Source organism: Gordionus sp. m RMFG-2023, chromosome 5, assembly GCF_954871325.1.
Source record: "Gordionus sp. m RMFG-2023 chromosome 5, tfGorSpeb1-WG-v2, whole genome shotgun sequence".
Taxonomy (NCBI): domain Eukaryota; kingdom Metazoa; phylum Nematomorpha; class Gordioida; order Chordodea; family Parachordodidae; genus Gordionus; species Gordionus sp. m RMFG-2023.
Genome location: NC_088779.1, coordinates 14,045,947 through 14,067,739, shown reverse-complemented (window position 1 = coordinate 14,067,739; position 21,793 = coordinate 14,045,947). Strand labels below are relative to the sequence as shown.

At 27.0% G+C, this 21,793-nt stretch overlaps 1 protein-coding gene across 3 annotated transcripts in view; it reads right to left on the bottom strand.

Moving 5' to 3' along the window:
• Positions 1–16,229, bottom strand: part of LOC135930463 (probable serine/threonine-protein kinase clkA) — a 52,609-nt gene extending 36,380 nt beyond the window's left edge. For all 3 annotated transcript variants that reach the window (XR_010572773.1, XM_065467264.1, XM_065467263.1), the window contains exon 1: positions 14,810–16,229. Coding sequence is in view for 2 of the 3 variants with exons in the window: in XM_065467264.1 (XP_065323336.1) it covers positions 14,810–16,016 (1,207 nt within the window). In the remaining variant the exon portion in view is untranslated. The remainder of the gene's footprint in view (positions 1–14,809) is intronic.
• Between the last annotated feature and the right edge of the window lie 5,564 nt (positions 16,230–21,793).

The window sequence follows — 21,793 nt, the reverse complement described above, 5'->3', positions numbered from 1 at the left end:
TAGCCATTACCCATCTATAACTAAGACCATAGATAGAAATAACTATTGGAATAGAGTAATCTGAAAAGTTTTGGTATTTTATAATTGATCATCTTTCAGCTAATGGTCGGTTGGGTTAAAGTAGTGTTTGGAACGGTCCGATCCAATCCGGTCCTTTTTAAAAAAATGAGACCGGAATGATGGACTGTTAAGTCAAGTGAGACCAGACCGTGGGACCATCGGTCCATTCCGGTCGGTCCGGTCCTATCTAAAAAATGTTTTTTTTATTAAGTTATAAAAGTTTTATCCTGCTTTAAATTTATTAAAAATGAAAGAGTTATATTAACAATATTTTCATTATATCATCAAATCATTTTTATTATATTATACAATACAACGCTTAATATTTCGAAAAAATATTAAATCAATACAAATTTACTGAATATAATTTAAATCAATTTGATTTGCATATTTAATTAGTTTTTTGTTTTGATATATATATTTATATATAATGCGATAGATATTTGGTTATAAAATAAAACTGATTTATATATAAATATTCTAATTATCTTCTAAAAAATCAAAAAATTTTCCATTTTTTATCCATGATTCAATTGTCATTAAAGATTGAACCATCTTTAGATTCACTATTTCGCTTTTTTGTTATTTTATCTAGCTTTAGAAAAGATCCGTCAAATGCTACTGATGTAGCCTACTGTGGGAGATAGTCCATTGCTATTTTGGCTAGAATTGGAAATCGATATTGATTCCCTTCCCACCAAGTATGTTAGAATTAATTAGATATAAAATATCAGATAAATAGCTGAATAAAATTCTCAAGAGTCGGCATAAAGCTATAAATAAAATCATCCATAAAGCTCTTAATAAAGCTAAAATACCTAACATCCTAGAACCAACAAACCTCTCTTTACAAGATGGTCTCAGACCTGACGGTTTAACCTGCACCCCATGGTCCAATGGGAAATCCCTAATTTGGGACGCAACCTGCGTCTCTTCCTTTCCCTCATCAATTAATTCAAACCTTCTTACTAGCGGGGAAAATAAAAAAAATAATAAATACTCAATACTAAATAACTTTATTTTCCAACCCACAGTCATTTCAACTAATGGCAATTTCTCACAATCAACATATTTTTTTAAAAAGATCTTAGCACGTAAAATTTATAACATTACAAACGAAAAACGCGAATCAATTTTTCTTAAATAAAAACTCTAATTAGAAATTTTTAAACATAATTATACCTGTTTTTTAGGAACATTTTTAATATAAGCTCTTTTTAGAGCCATCGATATTTTTAAAAAATACATTTACTTTTAATATAGGACACCATATTTAAAAATTCATGATGTAGTGATTTACTTTTTTAACGAATTTCATTGCCAAAGGCTCTACAAAATGATTACCTTTAGGAGACCGGGGTAAAACGATAGGCATTTTGCATATTTATTATAAAAATTTTAAACAAGAGTCAAACACAACAAATTATAAATCAATGTGTAGCCCCATCTCTCTTCTACAAGATAAAAAAAAATGTAGCCCTCTACCTATAATATTTTAGGAGCTATGATTAGTTATGTAAAACTACTCATTTTCGCCATTTTACCCTGGGTTAAGCACTAGGGTAAAGTGGTTAAAATAATATTTGACACATATTTATTGTTTTATTTAACAAATATTACAAATTTAAGATTTATTTATGATTTTTATTTAAAAACTAATCGATACAATAAGGACATGTAAAATAATTATCATAATTAGCAATTTAGAATGTGCCCATTCAAGGCACATTGTACATTTTAGCCATTCTTCGTCCTCGCGACTTTTTTTATAGTTTTTATTACAAATAACACATAAACATATTTTTTGATATCTTTTTTTTTCTCTGAATTAATAATTTTTTTTTATAAGGTGTAGATGTTAATATTTCTGATATCTTTTTTTTAGATATTTTATCCGATGAAATATTGAATAATTTTGGAATAGGTATTATAGATGAAGGATTGAATACTTTATTATAATTTTTTGAGCATGATGGTAACATATCATGATAAGGTTCATCAATATCATCTGGAACATTTTCGTTCAATAATATAGATAAATCACTATCATTATTTTGAGTCACTGTAAGATTTTGAGTCACTGTAATATTTTCATCATTATTTTCAAATTCAATATTTGAGTTAGCATTTGAATTATTACAGCAGATATAATCTTGTTCTGTAAATATATTTGGGTTTAAAGGAAATATGCCACATGCTAAGAATCCATTTAATATATTATTTGATGTCACTGCCCTTGGTATTTCATTTTTTAACACTCCTGGAATATCATAAATCTGAAATTGTTGCCCCACATGATTTTTAGATAGAGCATTATTAAAATTATGAAATACAATATAATACAAACAATATAATTTAATTACTTGTTTAGGCGTTAATCCCATAAATGACCTACTTGCTTCTAATATGTAGTCACACAATCTAGATTCTTCTTCATTTGTAAATATTTGTTTATGATGATCTGAACTTTTAATACCAATTTTACATCTCCTTCTCAACATTGTATAAGGTATGTTAAATTTTTTAGCAGACGTTATTTTATATTTTATGGCTTCATTTATTATATTTATATCTCTGTATATGGTTTTTCTTTTATAATTTCTCATTATTTGATTGATACAATAAAAATTATAATAAATGAATTAATGTGAATAATTTTATATTTTAACCGTTTTACCCATAACAGCTTTACCCCTAGGTGACATATATTATAAATATCGTTATTGCGTGACTTCTAATATAGCTAAAGATGTCAGATAAATTTTATTTTATAGCTAATACATTAAAAAACATGTGTGCCAAATTTTGAATCCTGAGGATATGTAAATTTTACTAAAAGCAAAATATACTAGAGAATGATTTTTATATTTTTTGGGTAAAAAACAGTTTTGACAAAATATATAAAACCAGGTAAGTTTTTTAAAATATGAACATAGGTAAGAAATTAGATATAAAAATACATCTTTACACCAAATTTAAGGTCTTTATACTCAATGGTTAAAAAGTTATTCGGGTTAACATTGTTACCCCGTCAATCGCTTTACCCCGGTCTCCCCTACTATTTGATTGATTTGTTGATATAAAAAATTTTGATTTCACATCACATATCCTCCTAGTTCAAAAAAGAATTTGGATTCAATAAAATTTTGAAAATTGGTTCTCAACCCTGTTTTTATGGTAATGCATCATGATTATTTAAAACTATTGCGGGTTTTCAAATTACTAATTATATTCTTTTGATTAATAATTTGAATTACAATATTTCGTTAATCTTGGTACCCAGCCCTAATCATAACTATAAGTAGGTTTATTAGATTAAGTTTTTATTCATAATGCATAACTTACTTGTGCTTGAAGAATTGGAAAATATCTGTAGAATATATTTTACATGTTTTCCCAGCATTATCTTTTTTAAATAACTTATATAATTCTTTAACAACTTTCAAATTTGAATTTGATCAATTTTTTTCATTTACATCAACAGTCATTCTTTCACCCCCTGAAGAGAGTGGTGGTTCAATAGTATTATCAACTTCTATGATTTCAATTTCCATTTATAAAAATATAGTACTACCTACAGTATTAAATTAAATTACTTAACGAATGAATTGAATGAAAAGGAAGAATATAAAAAGTAAACGATGATGAGATATTATAAAGTGTTAGGTATTAAATAATCATGTTTTATGTGTCAGGTACATGTACATTAAATAAAAAGCAACTCATAGTAAACTCTTATCTTATTTAATTGGTCTTCGATCGGACCGGACTAAACCGACTATCGGGTGTTGTCGGAGCGGACCATCCGGTCAGACAAGACCGACCGCTGCAAACACTAGGTTAGAGGAAAATTGGAATACGCAAATAATTATTTTTAGTTCCATTAATAACCATAATTGAAGGGTGACGGGGGGAGGGGGTTATAAAATAGGAACATACCTATTTCGTTTGATTAATATTTGTGTAATTAAAGTTTCTGATTGACCTTTAATTTCAAAAAAGTATCTTTTAATTCTTAATCAGCTTTTTAAATAGCCAATACATATATTAAAATTTGTTCTAATCATAATTCTGCATTGGTATGTAAAAATTCGTATTCATAATATATTTTGCTCTCTCGGATAGTTTTGAGATGAAATAAAAGAAAGAAATAATATAAAGCTAAACGTGACCGCTGAGTTTGTAAGGCTGTTACATTATATGTTATTCATATAATTTAATGGCTAAATGTCGGCTAACTCGGCTCAATCTTCAAGCGCCTACCAGAGGAAATCCGTTTATTAAGGCGCTTTTATTAGTTTTTCCCAAATTTGAGCTGCTATCTTTTTAAGAAAAATCCCGAGGCCAGTGATAGTTTTGGACTAAAAATTTAGTTTAACCAGCTAAAAATTTGCCTAAAAGGCTAAAAATATAGTAATTACCCATATATAGTTATTCTCAATATTTTTAGTGATGCCGACCTTTGTTAGAATAAACTAATTTAAATAGTTTCTCTAGCATACAGAATCCATAAATATTGATTAAATATCAGTTTAGTATTAAAATATTTTAATCGAAACACTTTATATACAAATATTTTAATATTTCGAATTTAATAAAATCTAATATGATTAAATTTTGATGTCAAATTATCAGCTATGAATTTGCAAAAATATTTATTATTTTATTTTGAAATAACAAACTTAATAATATTATATAATCTACGATATTTAGACCTAATAAATATTTGTGAGTCACAAATATTAAAAAAATAAATAAAATAATTTAGTTGAATAATTAATTATTTTCGCAGAGTTCGTTGCTACTTATACTATCCAAAATACACAATTATAAAATATTATAATACATAAAATAATACTAGCATTTGTTTATGTGTTGGATGGCATTCATTGACGAATGTATAGCTTTTCGGATATTAGAATATTTATAAGATATTTATTAGAAATATGCAATCAAGAACGGACGTAAGAATACCTATAGCAAAAAATATCTGACTGTAACAGTGGCATAGCCAAGCCCTTTCTTAGGGCAAAATCGGAGGAGGGAATTTGTTCCAAAATCCTTTTCCCTGGTTAGGTAAATTCCAATTATGGTTTTTTATTTAGTTATCTGCTTTTTAAACTTCGTGAAGTACTAATTCTAGGGTCTATTTTTATATTTTATGTATCTCAGTGCTTCGATCAGTTTAGTAGCAAATATAAAGAAAATTGATTATTAGAGCAAGTTATGGCCAACTTTAGGATTAAAAATTGACAAAACCACTATTTCTGGAAACCTCTGCAGTGCTTAGTGACTAATTGGTATATATTTTCTTTCAATTCGTTTGGTAGAAAGTAGGTAGAAAATAAATTTATAATAGCGAAATAAAATACCAAATTGGCATTATGCCAGAATAGAAAATAAAGAAGCACTAAGTAAACTAATTCTGAAACAATGCTAAATTAAAACATTTTATTTTTGGATCTCTTCGGTAGATAGTTTAAGGAAAAAAATTATTGCCAAATAATAAAAAATTGGCATCATGCCGGAAGTATAGAATCAATTAATATCTAGTTTGTATTAATATTTAATTTTGCTGATTAGTATTAATTTCCCAATCATTTTCCAAGCCTCTTCTAAATAGAAAAACCCATAAGATAGATTAAACTAATGACGTTATGTCTTGTCACTAATTTGGCCATTTAGAAGTTTTAATTCTGAAGAATCAAGGACAGGAATATCTTGGACAAATGTACCCAAATGTTATAAAAGGCTTAAAATTGTATTTTGTTTCGGATTTTTTTTTCCAGGGCATTTCTGTTCGTTATTTAATTCTGAATAACCAATATACAAAACTTAATTAATATACACTTAGTTTAAATTAGCGCTTTAATCCATATGGTAAACAGCGTCAAGAGTTATTAGAAAGATAAAAAAAATTAAGAAATAATCTGAAATTACAATTCAATCTTTTACTTTTTATATCTAAAAATAAAATAATCCTATTTATAGAAAAAGGAACATCATAACGATCTTATTTTTAGGTTAATAAAACAAAATAAGAACATATAAATTATCACCGGAAACAAATATAAACGGTATAATAAATTTCATGCGCGCAGAAAGAAAAATTTTTAAAATTTGAATTTAAATAATAAAATATCAATCTTCGCCTTCACGTGTTTGAATATATAATTTTCAGAGCATTGAATGTAGTAATACCAACAAATTTTCCTCTAAGGAATCTCTTATTACCTCAAAAATTTACTGAGTACCCCTCACCAATTAAATATCTCCCTGAATTTCACTTCATTTAAGAAATACGTAACTTGTCGGAGCTTGATTAATTTAGCTGTCCTTTGGTAGAGTCCATAAGATTCCTAAAATTTATTTAGATCAAACAACCCGTAATTATTGGTATCAATTAAATTAACACTTTCCCTATCATTGTGCAGTTTCCATCACACGAAGTTTTTCGCAACAGACAAACCATAATTTTTGATATCGAATAAATTATCGCTTTCATCAAACATATTTTCATAACCAGAGAAGCCATAATTTTTTCCATGATCGTGAAACTTTTATAAGGCTAATAAACGACGGACAACGCACCCCAAAAAGTGGCAAGTTAAGCATATTCATAATTACCATCAATTCTTTTAAAGTAATCACTGTTACATGCTTTGAATTTCAACATAATCCTCTCATATTTGGGTCATAAAATGTATGCAGGGTTAATTTAAAGATGTACCGACACCACCTTCTGTAGGCCGATTCTATTTAATCCGATTTAAAATTGCTAGGTTACCGGTTCGAAATCACTAAGATTTTGTTTATTATTTGATTTTTCAATAACAATCAATTTTTAGAAAAACAACAACTAACCTTTAATAAAATATAATAAACATTTTTAAATATTAAAAGGTAGATTCGCGGGTCCTTCTGGTATTCTATGTATCATATCCAAGCACCACCTAGTTGGCTTCCGAAAATAATCTGGTCCTTGCTCGATTTGAACCCAGATTTATTTGATTGTCATCACGGACTAGACCACAGACGCTACTCGAAATTAGCAAGCAATTTCCATATATAATAAATAAACGACGGGATTAGATACTTTTATGGATAAATATAAAAGTAAATCTCGTTTAAAGGGATTTATACTCAAGTTAATGCATAGTAACCATTCCTTGTATAGGTGTTCCATTCTTGGGGGGACCGATTTTTCAGGAACCTTTTTATCTGTAGGACGCCAACATTACCAGTTAACGAAGGTTAGAGAGATGACAGCAAGCCAACATAGATACGTAGGGTTAATATATATAAAAAATAATTTAATAAAAATTAGTCATTATTTAGTACATTAGTAAATATGATTTATACCAAATTACCTCAAATATTTGATATTCTTACTCTGAGACAGCATGAAATAAATTAATATTTTTTTTTATAGGAATCCCATTTTTGTAAGTCGTAAAATGTATTAAAAGATTATTTTTATCCAGTGTCATTTTGCTCGGGTTACTTTTATTGGGTCCTTTTGTCCAGGATTGCAAATAATATAGCATTTTTAATTTGATTTTTTTTACACATTACAAATAAAATAATATAATTGAATTCATTTATTATTATTAGGAAATTCAAATTATGAATAAATTATAATTCATAGGCGCAACTCCATCGGAAATTTGAAAATGAAAAACGAAAATTACTTATATAAAAATAAAATAACATCTCAACCTAATAGTGCGTCTCTCCCTTCTAGAGGAAAATACTGAATTGGCCTATGATATAATTAATAATATATTTATTTAGGGCTTGGTTGAGGTTTTTTAAAGGACCATAATTCATTTTTGCCCCCAACCCCCTAAAAATTGTTGCACAGCCATGCTTATAAACATTTACACTATCAATATAAAATTTAATTATTATTCACTAATCATCGTTATTAATTATTCAAGACAAGGATCCAAATAGTAATAGATATCGGTTCAAAAAAATAACGACTCAGGGTTCGATAATAATATCTGTTCGGTTTAAACCTTTAAAACCCGTCTAACTATTTAGCATTTAACCTACTTAGAATTATGTAAAAAAAAATAATTTTAAATTTTATCACCATTCTGTAAAAACTAATATTGAGTGAACAAGTAAATTTTTTCAATAAATTTTAAGTTTGAAAACATTTCTATATGCTAACATAATTTGGGTAGCTGGAACCGTCAAATTGCAATATACAAAAATGTCTTAAAATATTTACTGATTATTAATTATTTTTAAAAGCGTTAAAATATCAAAAATTTCAAACAAGTTCATAGGCATTTGTAGAGGTAGGATGGCTAATTTTTTAATGGTTCGGTCCCGGTTAGGTAATAATTAAGATAAATCCCTGTTTAACGGTTTAGTTTGAATCCCTGATTTGAGCTCTCTAGTTTTTGTTAATTCCCGGATAATAAAATATTATATATAGAATAGAATTTAAGAAAAGATTTGAATCTTTTTAATTAAAATAATTTTCATAATTTATACAAACTTGAGTTAAACCAAAATGGTTGATAATTTTTAAAGTTTGACTTTTTTGTTTTTTCTATATTTCCTATAAAATATTTAACTTGTTTACTCAAATTGAATTAATGAATATTATGATCTGTTGTAGAGGGGCAGTATATGTCCATTTGGCAATTAGAAGGCTTTGCTCATTTTATTAATTAAAATGAAGTTCAAATGAGGTATAGATAAATTCCCCCTAAGATTTCAGTATAATTAGCTAAGGATAAGATAGAGGGCGCTTGCAGAGATACTTTATGATCCCTGGAACCCAGATATTATTTAAATTTTTTAAAATATTAATTCAAAAATACGAATGCGGTGGATATATAAGGCTGAAAAAAATGACTAACTAGGTAATTGAACTGTTGTCCACCTACAGGCGAATAAAAAATTTTGTAATATGTCTTATAATTATAATTTGGAATTAATCATCAACCGTTCTATTTAATCATCTAACCGAGGATGATAAAGCGAGATAGATATACATTTATTCAACATTTTTACCTGAGACAATTATCTTTAACTATCTGATTTTAGTATACCTAAATATAATTTCCCATCTATTTGGCCCGTAATAATCTAAATAAATCTAATCAAAGCTTATTTGTCAAGAGTCAACATCCTTAGACTATTTTTCATATGGTAAATCGCATGACATAATTATTGTTTAAAAGGCAATTCAATATCATTTTATATATTAAAATATCAATGTAAATAACATCTTCATTTTTTGATACAGATAACCTTTATGCAATATAGATTATTTCCTTCTAAAGCTTTAAGAATTATCGTTTTTAAGTTCCATAACAGACATGCTATTTCAAATTTTTTAAAATATTTAGTTTGCAATAAATGGGTTTAAAAAAATTATTACTCTATTTATTTTTATCCTTCCTGTTTATGGATCAGCAGACTTGGATCAACTCTGGCTTACCCAGATGTTTATTGTCGGGCATAAATAGGGACGATCTCTTATAGTTTTAAATGTACATATCACTTTCATTAAAACTAGTTAAAATATATTATCCGGATTTAGGGCACCCTACTCCTTGTTAATATTAAATTTATGAGAAAAAAATATACTGTAAACTCATATCACTTTAAGTATTTTTTATAGCGTTAATTGTGACGAGTAAATTAATTTTGGAATTTTAGTTTTTTTAAAAAATACTAAAAAAAATCGATATTAATTTAATTGATATAATTAATATCACTAGCCTAAATAATATTTTATAGTAGAGCCCTGCCCTGCACGTACAGGTTAGGCCTTATCAAAGTTCGCCGGGAAAGATTTTCCTAGAATATTTTTTTTAAATAGACCCTAGGGATTCGTAAAAAAAAATCGTGCGAGAGGAATTTTGATCGAGTTTTAAAAAAATAGTATGAACCCGATTTTTACTCATCTAAGGTATATTTTTTTTTGATATCTATTATAATATAATTTTGTTTTTTTTTAAATTTAGTATATATGGGCTAAATTTTTATAATCGTTAATTGTTTTATATGACCTTGGTTTTAAATTCGTTTTTTAATAATAAACTCAATGAATAAATTTTTTTTTAGTTTTAACTGTAGAAATAAAAATACTAAAATGAATTAAATACATAATTAGATTTTTTGCAGAATATGTATATATTTTTTTCTATTACATGCCGATTTTTAAAAACGGCTAGCTCAATATTTTAGCCAGAAAAATATTGCCTAAGCCTCGAGATTTCAATAATATATGTCTATACCTTAGGTTCTTTCTATGAGCAAAATCTTCAGGCTTGCGTTATATTTTTCAAGATGAAGTATTGAGTTAGCCGTTTTTAAAAATCGGCTCAAAAACATGCCGTTTAACAACATTACATGGATGGTAAAAATATCTATAAATATCAGATCGGGTTTGAACGAATAAATCGGATCGGTGAAAGATATGTGTCTCGGCACAGCCCTTGGAAAAATATCCTAAATTGATTTTTAAAAAAATTTCGCAAAATGAATAAGATTACATCCATCCACGGTAAAGAAGAAAATACTTTTATGAATATTAAACCCATTCACCCATAACTTCATTGAAGAATATAATACAAGAATTCGGTTAGGCTATTTTATATATTTTTATAAAATTCAAACAGTTATTTAGATAAATACCGATAGCTGTTTCACAGCCCTTAGACAATACCCACCGCCTACTCCGGGGAAGGAGTATCATGCGCAAGATCGGCACTGAAATTGGATGGGGGTAGATAATATACACGATATCATCTGTTATATAAAATTAGAGGAGTGAAGAGGTAGTTTTGATTTAGATTTCTTTTTTGTTAATTTCGATATTTTGAACCATTGGCAGAAATATCCTGAATAAAATGACCCTAATTAGAAAAAAATTAAATGGCGTAGAATTGAACTAATTTCAAAAAATTGCCTCTTTTTAAGCAGTTTCAAAAATTTCAAAATTGGGTTCTTTTTTCTATGTACTTTTATCGGTGGGTATTTTGGGCTTTGATTCATGACATTTTTTCCGTTATTCAAGAGAGGGGAGTTTTAAAATGGAATATCGTCATTATGCTCTTTAACATCGCTTAATTAAAGAAAGTAAGTAAGAAATTTCCCCTTGGCAAATTTTCTAGTTTTTGTTAATACCACTTTAAGCTAATAAAAAATTATCCCTACACTCCCCGACCCCTCTTTCCTGGAAAAATGAATATAATATGTCATAAAAAATATTTTTTAAAAAACCAAAATTATATTTAAAAAAATGTAATTCCGCCACAGTCAAAGACGGGATCTAAAAATATGACAGGAAGGCCCTTGGCAAAAATATCAAAAGAAATGTGCTTAAATGCCTAAAAGGGGTCATTTTGAAATGTTCATCTTTTATGTTTAAAATATTTTTTTGAAAATTATTTTTGTCTAGCGTCTTTTTGTTTAGGATATTTTTTCCTTGATTCAAAAAAATTATGGTTTTCAAAAAGTGTCTGCGGCCTAGTAGTTTGTAATTGCATATATCAACTACCGTATAGATTTTAATTTGAATCCTGAAAGGTTCCTGTTTTTTTTAGAAGCTAACTAGGTAGTTGTGTAAATATATTAGTATTGTTAAAAAGCCCGATTTGGGCTATTTTTTAAAAACGGCCTGATTAAGATCTTAGTCAAAAATATTATTATGCAAACCTGATTGCCAAATTTAAAGGTTTACATAATATAATTTTGGCTAAAATCCTAATCGGGCCGTTTTTAAAAATCGACCCAAATCGGGGTTTTTAACAACACTAATGTGGAGGATATACAAAATGTTGAAAACGTGATTCCGTTATATTAATATAAAAATGAGTCATATTTCATTTTAATAAAATTTGGTCATTTAGAATATTGCTATATGATGCTCAACGCTATATAGCCCCTCTACCTCCCCCTTCCAAGCCATTACAGTGACTCGTACATGAAGATAATAAAAATTTTATTAATTTGAAGGGAGTTAAATACAAAATTTAAAAAAAACATTCTCATTTGCTTTTACAATTTTCGCATATTTGCAATGAATACATACATGTATGGAATAAAGGAAAGAAACAATTATTTATATAAGTCATTATTTTTTTTCAAATACAACCTTTAAATTTTTTGAGACATTAACAGGGATCGGAGCTGCTGTTAAGTATAAAGGATCCGGTTCGGTTCAGAGACAATATAAATGTTTCGGTTTAGTCGCTTAAAATTATAAATGTTTTTAGGTTCGGTTAAGGTTTTAAAAAATTAAAAAGGTTTTTTAAGGTTTTATAATATTTATTTATATTAAGAAAAATTTAATAAAATATTAGATTAGCGGGAAAATTCGAAAAATTTCAAATTTAAGATTAATTAATAACTTTCCAGAGAGAAGTAAAATGTGCTTTACTATATATTATGATCTAAGTTTTAATTTATAAATATTAAATCCGTTCGAAAATATTAAAAAGGTTCGGTTCGCTCCTTACAGTTATTTGGTATAAAGGTTCGGTTATGGTTCAGAAAATTATAAAAGTGAATTCAGGTATAACCGAGCTCTCTCCCAATCCATATGACATAAAAAAAAGTATAAAGAGAATTTTTATCAAAGGGCGATCATGCCTGCCGGCAGTTCATATTTCATATAATATGATTATTTAGGTTTGAAATCAAAAAGAAATGAGATAAATTCAATTATATAATATCAAATAGGAAATATCTAGTTACAAAAAGATGTAATTTTTTTTTAAAAAAAGAGAAAAGAGATCAATCATTTATAAATATTTCAAATTAAGATGAATGTTCTTGTAACCCACCCTACCCACATTCGTAATAAAAATAACAAAACATTTCAAATAAAATCAAAATTTTTTATTGTTTATATTTTAAAAAACCAAAATTTCCTTCTCCCCTAGAAAGGAGTGTCAAATTTTTTTACATAAAATTGTAATAAATCATTTTTCGTTAATATATATTTATAACTTTTCTTAAGGCAATTTATGATAAATAATTTTTTGGCTTTATTTATCAATTCAACACACAATAAAGCACATAATTTGCATTTTATCATCTAAAGTGGTTGGAATTTATTCATTAAAGTGTCGTATTTGGAGATGGGTTTTATGGGAGATAAACTATTTACAGAAAGAGATTTTTAAACTTTAAAAAACTGATTTGACGTTAATTGTCTTCCTAAGAACGTGTTTACTTTCTCTATCAATATTAGACATTTTCGCCATGAACTTTTGACTCTAAAAAATCGATATGAATTCTCAAAGGTTCGCAACATAATTGTCTGAGATTCATTGGATACATTTTCTGTCAAATCAGAATTTATTAAAGTAAAAAATCTTCTCCAAATAATTTAAAATTGAGATTTTGAATCCTCATGGATTCCAATACTATTTATGTAATATTAAATTAAACATTATTCTAATAAGCTGCCTAATTTGGGAAAGTTTTGTGGGTTTGCTTATTAGGCTAGGCCAATTAAAAGGTTATCAGATTCGTTTCAAATAATCTGATTTGAATCGAGTAACAACAAGTACGAAATCGACTATTTGCTATTGTCAAATACCAATAAGCAATTGAATAATTGTATCAATCAATTTTTTTTTAAAATACAAGTTTTTATTTCTCATCTTTAAACATTTCAAGTCAGATTATATTTATATTCTCGACATATTTGATGGGATGCATAAGGCTTATTTTCATTAATAAAATTTCAAAATATTGCATAATTTGTTGTAAAAAAAATAAAAATAACGAAATTATCTTTATTAAAAACATAGGGCGGGAAGCGTGGTTTTCAGCTAAAATCCATATATTGAAAATATCTAATTTGTAATATTACCCATTTTTAGAACCACGGCCGACCGGTCGTTTAAGTACAGTGACCTTCACTAGGTATATTAAAATCAGCCCCTGCTCACATTATAGATTTTGCACTTGTACTGCAAAAAACAAATACATAGTAAATTTTGTTAATTCGCATCTCAACAAAATTCAAGAAAAAAAAATGCAAGGCATTATTTACAAATATTAAATAGCTTATTGGTTATTCTTAAATAATGAAAATGATGCATATTTTAGTTTCTCAAAATAACAAGTACATTCTCAAAAAAAATAAAATTATTTAAAAAAGAAAAATAAATAAGAAATAAGCTAAACAAAAAAATTTCATATTTATTTTAGACAACCATTTTTATTTATTACATAATATGTTGGATAAATAAATATCATTCATTGATTTTTCTTTCTTTCTAATATCGCTTTCATTTTTTTTAAATAAAATATACCAAAAATAAAACCAAGCAGAATAAATAATATACACGAAACAAGATGGTAATAATAATCATGTGGGAGGAGATTTTTTTATAGTCTTTTAATCATGTTTCATCTTCAATTCCTTAAAGTTTGATCATTTATCAAATTCAAAATTGTTTTATTTATAATACAATGTTTTTTTTTTAAAAAAAAGAATATTATAATTTATATGTATATGATATAGCAAGCAACAAAGCAAAAAAAGGCTTTTTGAAGTTTTTTTATAATTAATGGTTGCTTTTATTCTCCCTCTTAAAAAATGATGGTACATAATTAAAATTATGTTATATTACCATTTTATATATTCTAATTTTTGAAAATTGTTTTATCAATTCGATATGCATAATTAATCATGTTCTAAATATTAAAAAATACCAGATTCGTGTTAAAATATCGTTAATTAATATTCTATAAAAATGACCTGAATTTGACGAAGAATGAACCCTTTTCATCCAGGGATATATCACGTGCTGTTTAACTTTTGACGATAACTCTTTCGGTTCGCCACTGACCTGAGATGCTTTAATTTTGTGCGGTTTACGGGTTTTATCACCGTTTAATAGACCAAATTTATCGTATTCGATATGCTTTAAATTAAAAAATTCGGGACTCAAATCGTCGTGAGATTTATGGGAATTTGAGCCCTTCTCGAGATGATTCATTAAAATATGATTATTTGCGGTATTAATATGAGTACAATTAACTTTGTTGAATGATCTGTGAGTCTTGTAACGAGATTTAGTAGAATAATCCTGAGTGTGCATCGTACACATTTTAATAGACTCGTTCGAATGGGAAGATTCTTGCATTAAATCTTCACTTTTATATATGGTATCAAGATTTAGAGGTGGATTAAAATATTCGATACCACTTTTGAAGATTTCTTTTCCGTAAATTTCTTGAGATTCAAATTGAGATGGAATTTGTGAAAAGGATTTAGCTGTAACCATGTTATAAGCGGCGGCGGCATTCAAAAAAAAACTGTTAAATTTTGGTTTATAATTAGCAGAATTATAATATTCTAACTGTGTATTAATTAGTTGCTGTGAGATAGGATATGGCTTGTCTATCATATTAAAATGGTCATTTTTGTAATCGTGAAGGGGGTTTAAGCTTAGAACGGAATTATTGAACGAATCAGAATAAGAATTGGTCGTAAATAAATCCATATTTTGATCAAAGTTTGGTGTGTTATTGTTGATTAAACCATCAGATTGATGAGTAATTATGTTCCTAAGATGATTTTTAAGATCGACATAACTTGGACTCACTGTATTTAGGTTTTCATGCTTATATTGATTGCCTTTGTCAACTGAAGTTTCAATTAATAGCATATCATTTTCATCAGGGGAATTATTTATATGGAAGATTTCTTTTTCAGTCTTTATAACTTGAATGTTGAATTGATTGGTCTCATTATGACCATCAATAACATCGTTATAATTTATGCTCCTTTGAGAATTATGATTAGAATCTGAGTTGTCGGATAAATTATCATTTGCTTTGTGGTAACACATAGCGTCATTTTGATTAATAGAATATGTAAAAATATCTGGACACATTTTACTTGTATTTGATTCATTATAATTGATAATTGAACATGCTGATATAGTTGAAGCCTGAAGCATGAATTGAGAAAATATAATACTTTGGTTTGTTTTCCTTTTTTTCTTAATAATTAATTACTATTATATAAAAATAAATGAACTTTAATTCAAAAAATAATAAATTGTTTATAAATAATTTCTCTCTATTCACTTCATAAAAAAATAACGTTAATTTAAAAAAAATCCTTCAACCATTCCCTTTTTGAATTATAATTTTCGTTCAAAAAAAATTGCTATTTATTTGTTAAGGTTATTTATATTTTTCATTTTGTTTTATTTTATTTTACATACAAATATGTTTAAAAAAATATAATAAAGACAACATGTCACTTATTATTACGTTGCAACGCAATCGCGTATTGAAATTATTCATTTATGATTGAAGGCTCTTAAGTATAACTGAAATGCGGTCTATTTTTTTAAAATATTAACAATTTATTATTAAAATTTTAATACTATAATTTATATAAGTTCTGTGAATTAATTAAAATACTAAATACATTTCAGATTTGAAATCGCATTTATTTTTAGTTATTGACAGGCATAACTGAAAAAATGTGGGGATGCTTTTTGGGTCTCTTTCCTTTCAATTTATTTGAGGGCCTCATTTTTTTTGAAAGTTTTTATTTCAGCTGGATTAGAATTTTTTTATTTTTTCTTAAAAAAGCATTTTTCTGATAAATTTTAATAACCATTATTTTAAAAAAATTATTTTTTTTATTTATTATACATACTTTTATAACAAAAATATTGTCTATAAATTATAATGACATTTTTCATTTTTGAGAGAGGAGGGTGATGGAGAGATAAAAACTTTCAAATTTGACAAGGAAGAGGGAAAACCCCCATAGCTACTCTTAGGGTCTAGGATCAAAATAATTTACGTTGATTATGTATTATGTGATTTATAATTAAATCAGCATAATTTATAAATGGGAATTAATCATTTTCGGCCTAATTTATTGAATTTTTGAAGGTGGTTTTCCTATCAAACTTAAAGATACAAATTGGAATCATGGAGATTTATTTCTTCGTTTTACTAATTAAATAAACCCTAATTCACTAAACATGGGTCTTTTAGAAACATGATAAGATTTTCTAAAATTTTGATCTTAACTATTTCCTACCGCCCATATGGAGCTTTTAAAATATATACGCATTTTTATTATTTAAAATGGCGATTTTTTTTTAAGTTAAATAGTTTTAAAGAATAAAAATAATTTCCGGATATATTAGACCCATGTTAGTTATAAAATTATCATAATCTTTTTATCGAAATTCTATTGAGGTCAATTGTGATTAATTTTCTATTTGTGATACTAAATCTTTTTTAGAATTTGATATAAAGGAGGATGATTTTAGCTCTGTAAATTAATATATTTCCCCTTTGATTATAACCTTGCCCCGAAATAGGAAAATAAAAAATGGCCATATTTGCCATAGAGGTGGTCATTCTACTTTTGAGAAAGATTTCATCGAAATGTAATTAATCTGATACAATTCAAGGCCTAAAAGGAGAATTTAAAGGGGAAATCGCATTAGCTAGCTATAGTTGTCCTTATAGTTAACAACCCATGATGGATTGTTCTATGATAGAATTCTGCTCAGAATAACTCATGATTTAACCGAGATTGCGTAGATAGCCCAAATTTGTTCCGTTATATGCAGGGACGTAATGGGGGGGGCACGCATGAGCACTTAAGGGTGTTTTAGCATACCTCCCCAGAAATTTTCAGAAAAGTAGGGAGCAGGGGTCGGGCCTCTTCCAAAAAATATGATTTTTTTTATAATCATATTTTTAAATATTAATATCTTTTATTAAATACACATAAAATATTTTATAAACAAAATGGTATAATATTAAATGTAATTGAACATTTTTAATTCAACTAACATTTTCCCTTTGGTCCTTTAAAAAGAATATGCAATAGAAATATAGTGATATCATTGTATTTACCCACAAAGCTGATGAAAAAAACTTTGGAACCAAAAAAAATACTGCCAGTGATTGCATTAAAAATGGTTAATCGCATTGATAAACAAACAACCATGGTAATATTTAATATTGCATATTTAATTACTAAAGTTAATTACGCATTTGTAGATAAGAGAAGAGCACAATGGTTTAGATAAGGAACATTATTCTAGGTATTCTGCTTTGCTAATAATTGTAAGTATTTCCAAAGAAATGTTTATAAACTAATGTAAATAATATTTAAAATCCAAAATATAATCTTAGTAGATGTATCTATAACATTGCCAAATAATCAAAAGGTGGTTATTTATGTAAAATTGCTATTGGGATATACTCTTTTGATAAACTTGTTAAATATCTAGACCTAACATGTGTAACACTTTGAAGCCTTTATTGACACATACAATAAATAGTTTATATAGTCGGTCTAAAAAAAATCAAAAGTGTTGGATCAAATAGCATAATTGAACATGTTGCTGAAGATTGCAATGGTACGTATTTGATGCACGATTATCTAGCAGTCTCCATACTTTTAAGGCAGTTTGGAATAACTATGAGGGCTGGGATATGCATAAATTCAGGAAATCACTGGTTATAAGGAGGAGCAAATAAAACGACTTTGTTCCCGACTGAAGCTGGATTTGTATCTTACAATAAATATGATAAGGGAATATATTTGATTAAATATAAGTAATAAGCGCCCCCCCCTCTTGATTTGAAATATTTTTAAAATTAACACAATTACAGCCCGATGTGACAGTTTTCACCTTATGAATTCCATTCTGACGAATTTGCCTGCAAATCTTATGATTAAACCTAATTTTCAATAATTATAATTTGTCTCCTCTCAGTCATACGTTTCCTTGTTTGGCTATCGTATATAGGTCTGTGACTTGTTAGCTAATTTTTAATATATGGATAAATATTATTATATCTCAGAGTTGTTAAAAGATACTTTTTAACTGAATCTAGATACAGATACATCGTCTAAAATAATATCTAGATACAGATATTTTAATCAAAAATCTATCTAGATATACAGACACCACATTTTTATATCTAGAGTATCTAGATCCTTTAACAAATCTGTTAAATATATTGAATCTATGCGAATATTGTAATTTTTTTTCAATTTTTCTTTATGCATTATATTACAGTAATATCATTATTTTTATATAATTATAAAATACATTCTAAAAAATTACCTCATTTTTTATGCAAAATATATATTTTGGGCAATATACTTTAATTTTATATAACTTTCTAAGTGTAATAATATAGATTATGTATTTTATATGAAATTTAAAAAATATATTAAAAAAATTTGTGCCCCTACCATTTTTTTTAGAGAATAGCGTGCCCAAGCCGCAAATTTTATGACTAAACACTGCTGATATGGGTGCCAGGAAAAAATATAGGTAGAGCTTATGAGCCTTTTTTGTAATAATAAATAAAACCAAATTCTCATAATTTAAAAAGAGATTAGCTATAAAAACGCTCCAAATCCAATTTCATGATATGATTTTGGCTTAATTCTATCTGAAAAATTGCGTAATTTTGGTTAAACTATATCGAAAGTTACATAACTTGGAAGTGAGATATTCCTTTTATAATCGAAAATAACCATGCAAGGCAATGGATTATAATAAATTTCATTCACAATTATCAAGTTTTCCGGTTTAAGACAGGCATATGATTACAATTTCCCGTAATCTATGCCAAAACCTTCTATTTAAAAAGCATAAAACATTTTGTTTTGCGATAACTTTAAATCTAATTATTTTCTTGAAAATTAATAAATGAAATATGGGTCGATTTTAGCCAAAAAAATTTACGTTAGCCTGGAGATTTCGCTTATATATGGCAGAAAGGTTTAGACATCTATTTACCAAATCTCGAGGCTTACATATAATATTATTTTGGCTAAAATCTTAATCGAGCCATTATAACACTAGGTCTTTTAGACCCATATTAGGTAATTATTGAAACATAATAAGATTCGTGAATTAGGGTTAAATGCTATAATATCAGGTAGTGGCAAACAAAGGCCCCCAAGGGTAAAATTTGATCTTTATAATATTTTATATTGATATCTTGAAAAAATTGCTTTCAAAACTTCTCTTTTCTACTTCTTTTATAATAAACAATACTGAATCCCGGACATAAAAGTCCATGACAAAAACCAGGATAAAAATAGCCCAATTTTAATAAATTTTTAAAATTAGAAAGGGAAATTCTTTAAAAAAAATTATATTTTACACGGCTCTAAGTATCTGTTGGATTTTACTGAATGTAGTGGGTTTGGGGATATAATAAAATTAGTATTTTTCGTCATCTAATGTAAATATGACATATATTTTTGCTGCTTAGGGTCTAAGCTAACCGCTAACATGGTCCGAGCTCGGTCTTAGGCTTTAGTTTGAACCGCGCTGTTCACGCGAAGTAGTCAATTTCTTTTAAAGTTTATCAAATATAGTGGGTTTAGTATCTAATAAAATTAAGTAGGTTTTGCCGTGATCGAGGGGCAATACATTTAGTCAATATTTAAACATTTCCCCAATAACTCCCATATGTGCATAAATTTTTATAAAAATTTGTGTAAAATGCATAGCGTCAGCCTATTAACATTAATTAATTATATTTTAGTGAAGAATAAAACATATATGTTGAAGAAATCATTAATATTTTTAAAACTTCCCTTTTTTTGTATACATTTAAAAAATTAAGAAAATTTGGATATTTTTATCCTATGCCATTTTAAATACCTTTGCCTGGGTCTTTATTCGAGAACACGTCTGACAGATTACCGACAATACTATAGGCACATTTCATTTTTGAATATAATTTTAAAAAAATTGAAAAATGACGAAATTTTTCCTAAAAACGCTTTAATTAATATGGGAAATAAGATCTACGTTTGACATTATTTATTTTCCAAGTAGCACACTAGTTGTATAATATATTACATTATTAAACAATCGTTCCAGCATAACCCTTGAATATCCGAATCGAATGCTAATATGGAAAGTATATTATATCGAAAAATATTTTTTCAATTTAAAATTGATCATATTATTTGTATTCGAAATTATTTCGTGAATATTCGAAATAATTGATAAATATTTGAAATTATTCATACATTTACATGTTCCTTGCGGATTTATTTTTTAACGTTTTTTACACATATGTAAATCACTTTTTTATAAATGTTATTTTTTTATTTGAAAATATTTTTAAGGAACTTAATATTTTCGAATGGAATAAAATATTAGACGAATCAAATCCAACAATAATTCATTATTCTTACAAATAAGAATTTCAAATGATTATATTTGAACGAATAATATTATACAATTATTCGATTCAATTTTAAAATAGAATATGCAAATATTCAATTCGATTCTTATTTTTATAGATATAGCTCGAGTGCAAGAAATCTATTATAATTGTTTCAATTTCACAGTAATAGTGTTGTTAAAAGACTAGATATTTATAAACGGGTAACCCAATATTTTCGCCAACAATATTACGCAAGTCTGAAGATTTTGCTCATAGATGTTAGAATTTGGACATCTATTAACGAAATCTCAAGACTTCATAACATTATTTGGCTAAAATATTGAGTTAGCCGATTAAAAATCGAGCCGTTTAACAAACTACACAGTAACCTACCTATATATCACAAATTCAAAGATGCAACAAGTCTATTTGATAAGAATTTCGGATAGAAATTTATTGAACAAAAGTGCCATGAAGAAAATACCCACGGACAAAATGACAGTGAATAAAAATATTCCAATGTTAGAAATTTGTTAGAGGATAA